The 16690-nt window shown below is 31.3% G+C and overlaps 2 protein-coding genes across 3 annotated transcripts in view; both read right to left on the reverse strand.

Moving 5' to 3' along the window:
* Positions 1–16690, reverse strand: part of LOC148277349 (carboxyl-terminal PDZ ligand of neuronal nitric oxide synthase protein) — a 623052-nt gene that overhangs the window by 350668 nt on the left and 255694 nt on the right. The gene's annotated exons all lie outside the window — the stretch shown is intronic.
* LOC148277351 (uncharacterized) lies at positions 6633–8565 on the reverse strand. Its single transcript, XM_088233003.1, has 2 exons — positions 8382–8565; positions 6633–7198 (listed from the first exon to the last, which is right to left on the reverse strand). Exons 1-2 carry the CDS (start codon positions 8512–8514, stop codon positions 6735–6737), a joined length of 597 nt encoding a protein of 198 aa, XP_088089129.1. The 5' UTR covers positions 8515–8565; the 3' UTR covers positions 6633–6734.

Genomic DNA, 16690 nt, shown 5'->3' on the forward strand with positions numbered 1-16690 from the left:
TCTCACAACGATTAAAATGTCAACTGGCCGATTTGTTCTAGAAATGAATAATGCCAAAAACGTCTGCGTCGAGCGCCACGCGTGTTGCGAGTCATATGTTAAAAGTATCATCTCAAAGAAAAATAGTCCTTAGGAAATAGTGTTTGGAATACTGTTTTTTAAATCGATAATCTTCAAAAAATTTGTGTAATCTGCTAGTTGACTCTAGGAGAAAAATCCCGCTACTGGGTTTAATGTGTTCAAAATAAAGTCCACTTATTTGTATGAAGAAATTGGATAGTTCCTTGGCTCATTGCTGGCGCTGGGCGCGCTTTATTTATATTTGGAGAAACATACGAATGGTTGCAACGATTTATAAGAAAAAGTATTTATTTGTTTATTTTTCTGTAAATAAAGTCACCGTAAAACATTATTATGGAAAGTCAAATATAATGGTAAGCTGCGCATATTATAATATATATAATCGCTTCTATTCGCTATTCACCCCTGGAGTATTGGGTGTTAACATAACCTACGTCCATTTTTTACAAGAAAGAATACATCAAATTAGTTATTTAGTTAGACATTTTACAACAAATTCATTAATAATGTACTCTTATTATTTGTTTTCTATCTTGTTCCCTCGATTAAATGAGAACAGAAAAAAAGTGTAGTAAATGCTCACTTTCGTATATTTGACATTCCATTTTAAAAGCTTGTAATCAAATAAAACAATATGTATAATTTAAAAACTAACTCGATATCTTGTCGAGCAGAAAATATTATTTCGAATGATGTATAACCATTGCCATTTAGTTTTATTTTTGGTGCTTATTTAAACATTTGGGAAGAAATGGACAAAATTTATGTAAACATTTGTGGTGACGCGGAAAAGGGGTTCAAGTCGGTTTTTTTGTCATTCTAAGCTTTTGCTACCGTTTGAAACTCCATTTAATGACACACAAAGAAAACGTGCACAAGTTGTTGTATTCCTCATTTTGACAATAAAAAAAAATTTACATTTGGATCTAAGTTTATTTAAGTAAAAAAGTATCAAAAAAAGACGTAATTCATGTTTTGCCTTCTAACGACTATTTTTTCATCAAATTTGTAACATGGAAAAAGGGCACAAGTCAACTTGCGCTAGCAGTGCCATAGCTTGGCCATAACAGTGCAATACAGTCATATTCATTTATGATATTATGGTAAAGGGGCATATCTTTGGTTGAACTGCATCTTTAAGCCGAGCCACCGCAATTTGCCACGAATTTTACAAAAAACTTGCGCAGAATACGGCTGAATGAATTGTTATGAATTGGTGTTTTTAATTTAATAACTATTTAGTTATTTTTCAATATAAAATAATTATAATATCATATATATAAAGATTGAGGGGGCAGTGAAGTAACACCTATTACGATTTCGATGCGAATGTGGGTGAATACGAAAAATTAGACAAAGTGAGAAATTTGACAAGACCAAATCCAACAAATACTTAAGTTGGACATGTCAAAACTCAGAATAATCGACGCGCGTCCATAAAAAGTTGTATGAATGTAGAGAAAGCGTGTTTTCTTTGAATTGTTATGTATAAATTCATATTATTATATTATGCTTTTTATATAAATTATTTTTTTAAAAAGTAGACTCTTTATAGCTACTATCCATAATTAATTTTAGTGTCCCCTTTCACGTGACAAAAAATTAGTATTTATTCCATCTTCCAGTCTGTAGCACTAACTATGCACAAGTCTCTTTCCTCTATCGTTCTAGCTCAAACCATAATGCTTTTTTTCATCTATTGAAATATTAAAGATGCACTTTAATTAATTTAACCTAAATTAAGACTATTTTTTTCTGGCTGCGATGCGCTCCCACTAGCTATTTAATGATGCTCATGCTTACACACACCTTAACACTTACTCTCATACAACTACACACAGACACCCTTTTTTGTTGTAACACAATTGTATGATTTTTATTTAAAAACATCGCTGCTATGTCTTTAAACCGTGTATTTTTATGTTATTATATCATTGTCGACTGTTTGTTTCTGTAAAATAAATACGTCAATAAATATTAAGACTTTGGTGATCAGTTGAGAATTTATATAACCTTACTAAAACTGACATATTAAATAAACCAACACTACCTTTAAACTAATTTATTTTTAGAACCCCAGAATTTGGAACATCAGATTGTTCATAGATAGTTATTTGCTCGCATTTTTCAATTTAACCAACAGTATTTTTAGTATGTCAAAATGTTTGTAGACGATTACTGAATTTTATTGAAGTTATTTATATTTGAATATATTACAACGAAGAAGGAGAACATTTTTGTTCTAAACTTCCAGATCCCCGTAATGAAAATTCTCTTTTTCTCTCACTCATTTTCGGAGGATAGTTGCTATGCCGGTATTGTACTAGCGGAATTTGTTTTTTACCAAGTAAACATCAAATCTCCAAGAGGCTTCCGCACTGTTGAATGCGCTTGCTTATCCTTGTAGCACCCCGAGCTCTTTTTGAAAGAATATTAGATAGTAAGAATTAAAATTTGAAAAACTTGAAAGACTTCCATTCCGTTTGCCATCTAGACCGACGAGACAAAATCCTTTGTTTTATTTAAATAACGCGTCAACAAACTATTTGAAACAATCTACAATACCTAGAATATGCGACCAATATAACAATAGATTAACCAAGGATGATAAAAAAAAAATAATGACAATGTTAATGTAAATTTAGGTAAAAAATCATAGAAATATTAGGAGAAACAGATATTTAATTAACTTTCTTATTTTATTAAAAACATATTTTTCATTTGTTAAATTTTACATTATTTAAATTATTGTATTAAGTTTAAATATTTTTTGGTGTGTTCATGAGTGTCCTAAACTAATATACAAAGAAATCGTCAATATTTGGGTACATACTATTTGTTTACCCGATATAAAAATAGTAAAAAAAAATATATATTTTGTGCCGTAAGAGCGATGCCGGTGGTGTAATGATCAGCGCGTTTTCCTAGCAAGCAAGAGATCTCGGGATAGATTCCCGACATGGTTGATGTAAACCATTTATTTAAAAGGGTGTTTTCACACCAGAATATTTCATGGCCGCTGGACTAGTGTCTGAAATGTATCTTCAAGTAACAAAAAAAAATGATCAAGATACGCAGCAATTGGTGTACCAATGCAGTGCCCTATGCATGAATAGGTGCGGAAAAGGAATGATAAAGACGACGATGATGATCATAATGAGAGCGATTTGTGGAACAATAATTTAATTCATACTTTGTTTTATTTATTTACATTTTTAAACTACCCTATTAAATTTATGTCTGAATTTTAGTGTTCTCACCTAGAATCAAACCCGGAACCTTCCTAGAGTAAGTCAGGCGTTGAGCTATTACACCATGAAGGCTGTTAATTTGAAAAAAAACATTTTTGTTGTTTGATAATTTTTGTAATAACCGTGAGATAAAATATGTCGATCCAAAGTTATCAAAAAGCAAGGATCGAACCTCAAGCCACTTAATCGTAGTTCCAATACACCAAAATTCTATCAAAGTTATCATCTCCACACCTTGATTCGTAACCAAAAGTACATATTTAATGCATTGTAGATATACCAAATGCAGCGTATCTCGGTAATCATTCTTAAGCTTTAGTTATTATGTTGCAGAGTAAAACAACCTTATAAACAAATATTTCATGTTGACCTTGCGAGGAATCGAACCTGAGACCTCAAGCATGTTAGATTAAACATAGGCAGAATGGTAAATGTTACATGTCATAAGCCCGGTAAATGCCTAAACTTCCATATTCCCTTCTCAAAACTATTTTCCCACCTGTTGCAACAATGTTAATACAGTCCTCCTTAGATAGGTTTTATTGGTAAGGAGGACTCTTAAATTAATTTTGAATAAAAAATGTATCATGTAATACGAGTATATAAATATATCAACAATATTTTGAGTTTGTTAAAATTTTTGTAGACAGGGACTGGATGAAACTTCCTGGGGAGCTGTTTATATTAACATATTACAACAAAGATGAAGAACATTTAAGAGAGCTCTTTAACTTCACAAACATCAACAGATGAAAGAATTGAAGGATTATAGATGTTCAAATATGGGCAGAATGGTAAATGTTACACAGTGTGTAAAGTGGCCACTTAAACAAGCCATTGACAGGTCATAAGCCCTGTAGATGTCTAGACTTATATATTACCTTCTCTTAAATGTTCTTCCTCTCTGTTGTAATTTGTTAATATAAATATATATTTTAAAATACAGTTTACAAAGTCATATATCAAATAAATATAATAATATCCTGCTTCCTCTCCTATTATACGAGTATCTCTATAGATTCCTTTTTTCACACCTTTGACTTTATTGTAATTCGTTTGTTATGTCTTTTCCTTCATTTTTAAGACCTTTTTTTATTCAAAAGCTTTTTAATATTTAACATCTGTTAGTTATTCAATATAAATATCAATATTTATTGAGTAAGTACAAATGTTTGTAGACAGGCTGTATTTCCTTCCTAGGGAGATATTTAGATCTAAATTTGTGTTTATTTTTTTTATAAATATTATACTTGTTCAATTTAAAATAACTTTTTATTTTTCCTGATTTAAATAAACAAACACAAAACAATTATTGTTTAAGTCTTTACATTTTGTAAATTTTCGAAATACTCAGTCCTTTTATACGTTCGTATGGGTTTTAACATTAAAAAGAAAAGTGGATGCTTACAAATACAAAATGAGCTTACGTATTTTTACCCTTGTTTGTGTAGGAGACGGGCGGTAATTAATATAAAACCCTCAGTGAATTAACAACTCGATTTTAAATTATTTCAATAAATTTGATCGGACAGATAACGTCAATCATTTTAAGGAGAACATTTTAGATAAATATTTTTGAAAAATTAATTTTGTAGTCTAGGCATTTACAATTAATTATTATGTTCTTTATCATATATTTTAATCTGGGTAAACTCATTAAAAGGTTTAATAAACATTGCGACATTTTTTTTATTATTTATTGTTTATCTAGTATATTTTAATACTCTAACCAAAAACATCTCTATGTTACTAAATTAATTTTGAAAATACCTGCCGCGTTTCGCAATCTCATATTCTGACTCAATGCCTAATTTAGATTTTCTAGTGAGGCGGAGAAAGCACAGCGCATATTTATTTTATTTTATTTTATTCGGGAAACAGTTCTACATCCATATTTATAGTAAACAAACAGATATAATGTATAAACTCAGAACCAATAACAAATTTCTACAAAGTATATAAAGTTAGCAAAGAAAATATATTACATATAATATAAATACATATTAGTTTATACAAATAAAAATGTTATTTTCCAGTACTCGTATATATTTCTTAAAAATCAAAGAATTTCTTTTTTAGAGAACCGTAAGTTATTGTAAATTGGGTGAGATTACGACAAAGATGCTTGAAGAGAGGATAAGGAGGGGAAATGAGATGTACATATTTATTTTTGTAATGTCTACTAAGTTTTATTATACACTTTTAGTGGTTTTTGTTTATGTGTGAGTGAAATAAAGTCTTCATAAAAAAATATTATTATAGGCGTGTTTATACAAACGAAAACTGTATGTTAACTTGGTTTAATAACAGGCAAAATTTATACCTACAAAACAAAATTTATATATATCTACTCCCTTTCCAAGTTCTTAGCGCGGCTCCATGTAACGATAATCATGCGTATGAGTGCCAGTTATACATCAGTACCAAACAAACATAAATAATTCAAATGCGCCCAGTAAATTATCAACAACCGAGCTGTGTAAGATTTTTTCATTCAAAGTGTCGATTACGTCTACTTTCTTAAGTGTGGGTACTATTATTACTAACAACGCTAAGGAGACGGTCCTATGATAGTATGGCCGAATGTGGATTAGGATGCTCTAAAAAACCCCCGTCTAAAAAAACTTGTTCTCTGCTTTTCTAAAACGGATTCTAATTTACGACTGATTTTTAAGAACTCATTTACGACTTATGACTTCAAAATTGTTTTATATTTCTGTAAGTCATAATAACGGAAGTAAGTATTCGCTTTATGAATAAAAGAATTATGAATAAAATAATCATTTAAAAAAAGTTTTTGTGTTATTACTTTTAAAATTAGAATTTTTAATACCGATACAAAAAAAAAATACTTTCACAATATAAAAAAAGATTAACGTTAAAATTACTCTTAAAAGATTATATTTATGTTGTCTTTCAGAATATTTTTTTTCATTTTAAAAATTTTGATAAAACATTCATAACTCATAATATTTATTACAACCATAAAGATACTGGGTAATTGATATCATGACAATTACTCAATCAATGTTGCATAAGCGGTTTTTTTTTCATTTTACAAATAGCAATTTTTTTTTTTCAAAGGTACTTAAAAAAAATGTTTCGATAAATTTTATGGTACACCGAATTCATTTACAAAAATACCTACCAAATTTAACTATATTCATTGGAAATTACAGCTTTTGGATATCACCATCAACTCATGGATCGTTTGGAAAATATTATGCGCATTGGCCTAAGGGATTCAAAAGTATGATAGGAGAAAAAAATGTCCATAATTTTTGTAAATGTTTTGTATGAATGTCATTTATTCCAGATGTTTCAAAATATAATAAACTTGAACCCTCTTATATACTTTAAATAATACAAATACATAATTATAACTTTTGATCTTAGTTAGCCCTAAAGAAGTTTATTCTCCTCTTCAAGATACTGCATTTGTCGTATTTCCGCATCGTTTATCGCTCTATGTAAATCCATTTTTATCCTTGCCTGATCCATCTTGGGTAATTTTTTCAGAGATTTACTCATACTAAAAAAAAACAGATCAATTTCATCCATGTTTTGAAAAATTCTATCATTTTTTCTAGAATATTCGCTAAAAGACATTTCCTCTGGTAGTTTCATATCTCTTATACTTTGTAAATAAGTATTTGAAATTGTACTCTCTGAATTAGATGTAGATGCTAAATTCTGATTGGCTTGCTGACTTTTCGCCTCCACGAAAGGAAGTAAAAAGGCCATCTGATTCTCATACTTCCAAGGACTTATTTTACAGTCTGATACACCACTTTTTTTTCTGCGTCGTTTCAATGCGTTTGTATAGCAATTTCGCAATTTTGCCCACGAATCCTTACAAAGTTCCACTGAAAATCAAAACATTTTTTTTAAATTTTGTTTTTAGCGTGATAAAATTAAAATGAATGATATGTGTCCAGGCGTATTTTTAACGTGGATTATACTATATACTGGCTCAATAATCTAAAGCTTGTGTTTATCGATCACGATACAATTTTACTCTATACACAAAACTTTTATTTTTAAAAGAAATCTGAATATATTGTTTATGAAATTATTTTTGATATTCTGTGTAACAAAATTTCATGAATATATATAAATTCTAGGCAGGTAAAAGCACGATCTCTAAGCAATTTCTTTTTCTTTTTATTAAGAGCAACTGGGACAGTGGAATAGAAATATATTAAATTTCTAGCGAGTAAAGAAAACCCAGAAACACTATTATTTTTGACGCTTATTGTAAATTACTGTTGTTGTTCTAAAGTTAAAGATCTACTTGAGATATAATAATATTTAACGTCCTGACAAAGCAAACCTTATCTTTATGTTGAAAATGAGCAATATACAGCTTTTTTAACATAGAAACTAAGTGTTCTATGCACCAATAGGTGAAAATGGGGATAAATGATATTTTTCTCAAGCTGTAATTAACCATAGGTACGTAATTGTCAAAAATTACAAGTAATTTATTATTTTAGTTTTTTTACGCCATGAAATACTCTATTTATTTTTATTTATTTCCAAATTAATATTTTATTAACATTGCGTAGACATTTTACAACGCGCGTTTGTGCTAACTCTTTCTCTGCCTACCCCCACGGGAAAACGGCGTGATTGTTTTTTTGTTTGTTTTTGTGCTGACGTTAGTGAAATCAGAATGAGGATGATTAGTGCTACGGGAAATTGGATACAAAAAGGTTTTCTTACTCGCGGTAAAAATTAGAACATTTAATTGCGTAGCGAAGTTTCTCGAATATATATGAAAAAAAATATTTAAATAAACTACGTCACAAGTTATTCCGAATCAAATGTTGTAATATTTTTCCGGCTTTCGGGAAGCCAACTTACCAATCAGCAGAACTCACCGACAAGAACTTGTGAAGTCACGGGCGGAACGATTTCAAAATTACAAAACAGCAGAGAAAAAATATTTTTTTAAGAAGCCACTGAACTTCCTCATTGTGTTCTGTCAGAGAATTCGTTAAAAAATTACGATTATTACTGGTAAATTTTTATGAAAAAAAATCTCACCGGGCATTTTCATGTGTTGTGATATTTTTTCCCAGGCCTCATTTCTCGTTTTATGATCCCTATAATCCGGAAAGTGGGTGTTATATAGAGACTCATACTGACTGATTATTTCAATAAGGCGTTCTTCCGCCATTTTTGTGAATTAAAGTCAAAACGAACGTATTAACGACTGACCATGGTTGTACAATATCGACAACTGACATCGCGTCGGTTGCGTCGCTTGACGCAAACGCAAATCGCGTGTTGCACGGTCCTCACGGGACTAATGCGTCCAGTTAACGACTACACCACAGGATTTTACTAAGGTGTGTGACGTGGAGGCATGTCATTGAAACTGTTATGAACTTTTTTGCAAGTAGTCCGATTATTTTATATTTCCTTAATATTGTAGCCACGTGTTGTTCCACGTGACTCAACGCTAACACTCCCCTCTACCTCTGCAGTCACATTGTGAAAAGCGTTGCATGTGTGCTTGTGATTTACTTATGGTGTGAGGTTAATGGAAACCAAATTGACTGAATTGACTCCAACTAATGCATATTACTAATTGCATCTCATCACCATTTTATTATTTTAAAAATTCAATACGTATTTAAGTATAATATCATCGTTTTGGTATTAATGCTGTTTTTCTCCAAAAAAGAGACAAGTTTTTGTGCTTGGATAGGATCTTACACTAAATTAAAAATAATTCGTCTTTAATTACTACTACTTCTTCTATCACGCCATTTCTCCGTAGGGGTAGTCAGATATAATGGTTCGCCACACACGTCTATCCTGGCATACATTCCTAGCTTTTTACACATTCATACACCTTGTCATACATGCCCTTCGGTTCTGTCCGTCTTCCTTGGTCGTCTTCGTCTCGCATTGCCGTTCATTTTCACCATGTATACGTGTTTTACCATGCTTTTGTCGTCCATTTGTCTTACGTGATCAAACCATCTCAGAGACCTTTTCTTAATCTAAACAATCAAACCTGACTCAGATTTACACTCTCGCCTGATTTCATCATTCGTAACCCTGTCATACATTGATTTCCCACGCATTCGTCTAAGAGATCGCAATTCAACCACGTTCACTCGGCTTTTATCCTTCCTCCACTAGTTCCATGTTTCACTTCCATACATAAGTGTTGGGACTTTAACTCCGTTGTGCACTGCTAATTTAGCTTCGATTTACATATTTTTGTTATCAATTACTACGTTTAGTGCACCGTTCATTTTGTTGCCCACATTCACTCTCCTTTCAACATCTTTTTCTACTCTTTCATTTATTGAAAACATGCCTTTTAGATACACAAATTCTTCTACTTGTTCAAGACATTCATTGTTTACATTTATTATGCAGTCAGTAACCTCACTTACCCTTTAAAATACCATATTTTTTACTTACTTTCGTTCATAGCCAATTTGCTCTCTAGGCATACATAATACATTCTAGAGACCACTTTTTGCAAATCTTCGTTGCTGCTTGCTAACAGAACCGCATCATCGAATTGAATTTATATAATAAAACATTTAGGATATTATCATCTATTAACTATCCTTTTTATATTTTTACTATGAAGCCGCAAGTATTCCTTTAATTTAATTATTAAATTGTTTATATATCCTATTTCCTTAATTGCAATAGGGAGGCTGTTAAAGTTCTTCGATGCCTTAATATGTATAAATTTGCTGAAATTGTTTGATATAACATTTTGGTAATTTGAAATCATTTGGAAATCTTTATTATATGCTTGTTTATCATCAAATTTATAGTTATATACAAATTTCTCGGATGGTAATAAAACTGTAACAATGATTGCAAATTTGCCATAAAAAAAAACAAAGTGTGTTACGAAGAAAAAGGTGAACATAAGAAAACACAAAAACTGAAAACGTTTATAAGCAGGAAATTACTTGCAAAATAATAATGAAGATGCTGCTTACCTCATGGCAGTTTAACAAATCATTAATCAAATTTTTGCTCACGTCTCAGGGCGGTAGGCTTTTGTATGTAGGTGGGACTGTTAGATTTATACACAATTGGGTATCTGGTATGTATGCAAAAAACCTTGATTGGACTCGAAAATTGTTTGCATTGGAACTTTGTTGCTTAACAGCCAGCCAGTACACATTACATAAAATAACTTAAATATGTCTGTAAATATAATAAAATCTTAGTAAAGATTTTCTATATTCCGCCGTTTTACATTTACGTATCGGTCAAAACATATTTTAATTCAACAATTAATACTTATTAGGAACTGAACAAGCATTTTATTACAAACCGAAGATACGAGATACCGGAGATCACCAAAACAATTGAAAGTTTACTAATGTGTCGCACATCGCGTAGTATGATATAAAAGAGTACGGAATATATCTCACACACTCTTTACGTCTCACTCACAATACTACATGTATATTCGGGAGCGAGATAGATAATTTCACATTTCTTCTGTCAGACGCCAGTCGGCCATCTAGTAGCTCTCCGAATTTTGTTTCTTCACCCGCACTGCGAGCGAGAGCTTATGTTGTATTTTTTGTAATTTTTATACTTTTGATTTTACCTTTAACTTTTCCCGTAAATATTCCAATTTTACGATTTAAAATCTCTCAGTTTTTCTACTTAACTTATTTAGTGAAATTAAGGATAAATTATTCAGTTACATTAAAGACGAAGTAAAATGAAAAAAAAAATATCATTTAGCTTGACCTAATTTTATTTCACATAAAAAAATAAAACCAATAATATTTTTGTATCAAAGTGAAAATTTGACTCATTCGTTGAACTATCATTCAACGAACGGCCTAGCCATTCAGTCAAATACCGGCATTTACTGAACAGCCTAGCCACTCATTGGAGTGGCTGATTTAACTATTGATTTGGCGGCAACATATGTATATAAACATAGCGAACACGACCGCTCATGGCGCAACGATGCCAAACTTTTAGGGACCAACAGTCTATCTTTATATCTTTATTTTTTCTCAACGGGCAAGTTGAGAATCTCAAAAAAACAAACAAACAAACACTGTCTGCTTAAAGGTCTCGTTTCGTCTACAATTCATGCATCTTCTCTAGCACGCCCGCCGAATATTCCAACTTTAACAGAACATGTCCATCTTTAAGTATCTGTTGGATTTGGTCTTGCCATGTTTTTCTCTGTCTTCCTCGTTTTTCGACAAAAACGCATTTATTAATGTTGATTCAAGTGCGACGTTTACTCTGTTCCCGGCGATTACCCTCTTTTCTTTCTTAGTCATTCTATCCCTAGCGAACATTTAAAAAAAATATTTATAACTTGGATAGGGTTGCAGTCCCGTGGCTAGTGTCTCGAAGTCAAGGCTCAAAGGTCCGTGGTTCGAATCCCGCTCTACCCTAACTTGAATCCCATTTTCTAATAGTTAGTTATTTACAACTCTTTGAAAATGGCTCTCAAAATTTTGTATTTGGGTAAATCATAAGACCGAAAATATTTTTGTTTTAAAAAAATAAATTATAGTATTTGAAAAATACAAAAGAAAATAAACATTTTGGTTTACCTTTATTACGACATTGAAGAATAATTATATTATGACGATATAAAAAAAATGTTATAAAAAACTGTCGCTCGGAAACTGTACGTTGGAAATGGTACGTTGCTTTCTTGTTTAGAGTTGACAGGTCGTATACTGGGTTGGAATATCTCAAAAAATCTTATTATTCACAGGAAAACCTCATGGCAACGTGATTTCATCAAAAAACTTGATTAAAAGGGAATGTAAGGGAATGCTTTATTCCTGAAACGCGCAAATTAAACAATATTAAAGTCGACTCCAGTCGCCAACAAGCGCCGATTCCGGTAAATGACTTGAAACAAAATTAAATTCACAACAAACATAAGGAAAAAACGAAATGAACGAAAATCAGAAGAAGAGAAGGTCGGATTCGTTTCTGCACGAAAAGGACATTTTTCTTTTAACCCGTGGAACGCCAGACAATTTATTGGTATGATTAAACATTAACTACTATATTTTTAGTATTTTTGAAAAGCAAACTATATGTAAAGTTTAAAAAAAACATCAACGAAAAAAATATTATTTATACTGATGTAAATATAAGTTATTACATCATTACAATGGAATTCCATCAAGAATTGTCAATAAATAATTTAAATGAAACATTATTTATACGCTTCAGTCAGATTAATTTATTTATTGAAAGCTTTGTCATCTGTTTATAATTTCTTGGGAAAGCATGTTTAACAATTTGGAAGCAAAATTATCCTTGCACCTTTTATATATTTATGATTTTACAATGTTTGTATTTTTTTTACACAGAATAATGTTCCCTCACTGGAGTGTCCCGTGCCGAGGGAAACATTTTAAAATGAGTGAAACATGCCTGAAATTAGTTATTTATTTTAAAGAAACAAACAGTCAACAATTATATTGTAATATTAAAAAAAATACAGTTTAAAGACAGACCAGCAAATTTTCTAAATATGAATCATATGTACATATTATTAAATTGTGTTATAACAATAGGGTGTGTTTATGAGTATTTGTATGAGAGTAAGCGTAGATATGTGTTTATGTGTATTAGTGTAGGAGTAAGTGTTCAGGTGTGGGTAAGTGTAAGCATCATTAAATAATAAGTAGGATCGTATCGCAGCCAGAAATAAGTAGTTATAATTTATTTAGTTATTAAACATAGATAATATAATAAAAAAATAAAAACGTAATTTATCTAATTTACCTAATTATCTTTTTAAAAATAATAAGCAAAATGAACTAAAATAATAATATAAAACAAAAAAAATTCATGTAGACACTTGTAGACCAAATTTCATAAACAAGACACAAATTTTTACCTATTTGGCTTGATCCACTCATCGATTCGTGCGCAACCCACCTCCACTATCCATTTTTTAATAGCAATATTCATTTACACATAAAAATCGACAATGGAAGTAGATTGTACACTTTAACGGAGTAGTAGGCCAATCCTCTTTGACCGAAGATTGTATCAATTTTTCATTGTTTTTGCAGCATCAGGGTGGAGTATCCAGTTACTCTTGTATTTGTGAAATGAGATATGGAAGGTAGATAGTAATGTTTGTGTGAAGGTAGATACAGTAACTGAGCTTCTACATAAAGTTGTTTTACAGATGCTACATTAAGATTTACGAATATACCGAGGGAGCTAGTTCTGATTGGGGCTCTTAAGATAATTTTTCAAACTTCAGTACATTTCGCCATATATCCGGTACCCCCGCCACCCTAACCATATACACTTGTATCATTTAGCACATTTTATTCTTCATACAATTTTTTTTTATTTGGTTTGAGTTTTAGATACGATTCAATTAATATTCATTTACACATAAAAATCGATTTGTGTAGAATGATGTAAGTCGAGATGTATTAGTTATCACAAATTAGGCATAAATTTAGATTCGAATTTGTAGTTTAATGTTGAATTGTACCCTAATCATTATGAAAAAAATTGGTTCAATGTAATATATCTCTAAATATATCAATATTCACGTTAAATATACTGAAAAATAAAATGTGAAAATTAATATAACCGCTCTTATACCACGAAGCACAAAAAACAATGTGCGGAGCAATTACTTAAAGGGGTTACAACTTGACATATATCTAAATTCACAATTTTTTTGCAAAAATCCTGACAGTTATTTCGCTTTGCACCAAATTATCTCTGAAACTATAGCAGATAGAAGAACCTAAGTTAGAACAAAAAATTGCTAATTTTTTCTGATCATTTCTATGCAAAAATCACAAAAAAGGGTACAACTCGACTTAAATTACTTATCACAGGAGGCCCAGATATGTAGGTATGTATGTTTATGAATACATAACAAGTGCCCCTAATCAACATGGATTTTCTAACGAGTCAGGGTAAGTTCACAGGCATGGATCGCTCTTGATTGTGTCGCTATAAACTGTGTCTCTGTCCCTAATAATTGTATGTACAAAGTTGTAAGTGCAACATGGAACTGGCAGAGAAAGGATGAAAACCGAGTGAACGCGGTTGAAATGCAATATCTTGGACAAATCTGTGGGAAATCAATGTATGACAGGGTTACGAATGATGAAATCAGGCGAGAGTGTAAATCTGAGTCAGGTTTGATTGTTTAGATTAAGAAAAGGTCTCTGAGATGGTTTGATCACGTAAGACAAATGGACGACAAAAGCATGGTAAAACAAGTATATATGGCAAAAATAAACGGTAACGTACGACGAAGACGAAGACGACCAAAAAAGACGTGGCATGATGAGATAAACCAAAATCTTAAGTCTGGTCATGTCAAAAGCAGACAGAACCGAAGGGCATGTATGACAAGATGTATAAATGTGGAAGAAGCTAGGAATGTAAGCCAGGATAGAAGTGTGTGGCGTTCCATTATCTCTGCCTACCCCTACGGGGAAATGGCGTGATGGTAGTAGTAGTAGTAGTACAAAATTATGAAAAAATAAAAAATAATATATATATATACGAGTATATAAAATATGTATCGGATGGTGGTCCCGTGGCTAGTGTCTCGCACTTATGGCTCAAAGGTCCGTGTTTCGAATCCCACTCTACCCCAACTTGATTTCCATTGGCGATCTAATGGCGAGTTATTTACAACTCGTTGAAAATGACCCTCAAAATGAAATATTTGGGCAAATCATAAGAATGAAAATATAAATTGTTCATTTTAACTAAAAAATATATATGAATATTTTATGCAATGCGAATAGTAAAATACTAATATGTTTGTCCTAAGAAGCCTATTTCACAAATTTTTACTCAGATAAAATTTCATATTTTGATTAAATATAATATGACAATATTTGAGTCTGTCCAAATGTTTGTAGACAAAAGACTAGAAAATAATTAATGTTACGCGGTGTGTAAAGTGGCCACTTTAACCAGCCAATGACAGGCCATAAGCTCTGTAAATGCCTAGACTTCCATATTTTCTCCTTTAAGTGATAATTACTACATTATCTCTGTTCAAATCACGTCTGACGAAACATCTCCTTTCTCTTCCTTAATCTCTCCTCCTTTCCTTTTTCCTCTTTCCTCTTTTTTCCTTTTTCCCATTGAGTAATAGTTTTGATTTATGGTAATTTATAAACAAATACGTTTATTTCTATTTTTATATATTTTTAACTTTTTAATCTTTTTTTTCCATTGAATATGTTCTGTAACTTGAATTATAAAAATAAAACTTTTATTTTATTGGTTGGTTGGAAGAAATTGCCATTTGGCAATAAGCCCGCCAATGTACAAATAACATTATGTACAAAAAGTTTAATAAAAAAATAAAATAAAAAATTATTACACTTTGCACACTGCGCAATAATCACTATTCTGCCGATGTTTAAGCATTCAAATATTCATTTTTTTTCAAATGTTCACAGTCGTAGGTACCTACTTAGATAAACATCTGTTGTTGGAGGAGATAATTGGTCGCCACCGTAGTTATGAAGAAAGTAGCGACGTATTGTCGCAACTTCTGAGAACTTTTCTTTACAATTTCATAACAACGGAGCGCAAAGAGTCAATAAGGTTTGGACGGTGTCGGCTATTCGAAGCGACCAACTCGAATCTGCCACCAAATTACTTTCCCTGTGAAGTCCACACTGCCTCTAAATGAGCGCAAGCGCTACGAATAGAACCCCACTGTATTCTAGATTTGTATGCGGACGTGATATATGTGAGATATTATACATTATGTACGTACTACATACAACGAATAGTCTCTCGAGATAAAAAGATTCAGGGCGTCAAAAGGGGTTCTGAGATGAATTTAATGTCGTTCATATGTCCGCAGAGGGTACGAACGGTATGTCTTTGATTCAATGTGATCTTTGTTGTAAGACATACGAAAAAATAAAACACCAAAGGTTCTTTGTTCAAAAACACAGCTTTATACGCGAAATAGTCCAGCTTTTGTTATGCAATAAATATATGTTTTAGTGTCATAACATTATACAGAACAACGAAACCAAAAAATTTTTTTTTTTTCGTGTCCGAAAGGTGTAATTTGGATAGGAACTTTGTTTTATTGTAAAATCAAGGTCTGAATATTTTAGCAGATAATAATAATTAATAATAATAATTAATAATTTCGTAATACTAGAAATAAAAGTCAATTAATATTTCCATTGGCAAAAAAGTCGTTTATCTAAGAGCGCCCATATCCATGACCGTAAAAATTTATAACCATCTTCTAAAAAAAATTAGGGAAATAAATTGCATTTTTTTTTGCGAGAGTGTTAAAAGTCTTTCTTATCAATAAATAAAACTACCTTTAGTACGAA

This window comes from Micrasema longulum, unplaced genomic scaffold, assembly GCF_059751315.1.
Source record: "Micrasema longulum isolate JH-2025_06_02 unplaced genomic scaffold, ASM5975131v1 h1tg001048l, whole genome shotgun sequence".
NCBI classification, from domain to species: Eukaryota; Metazoa; Arthropoda; class Insecta; order Trichoptera; family Brachycentridae; genus Micrasema; species Micrasema longulum.

Coding starts and splice junctions, on each gene's coding strand:
- LOC148277351 (XM_088233003.1), bottom strand. CDS start 8,514: ATGGCGGAAGAACGCCTTATTGAAATAATCAGTCAGTATGAGTCTCTA. Junction 7,199..8,381: donor ACAACACATGAAAATGCCCG/GTGAGATTTTTT, acceptor TTTGATTTTCAG/TGGAACTTTGTAAGGATTCG.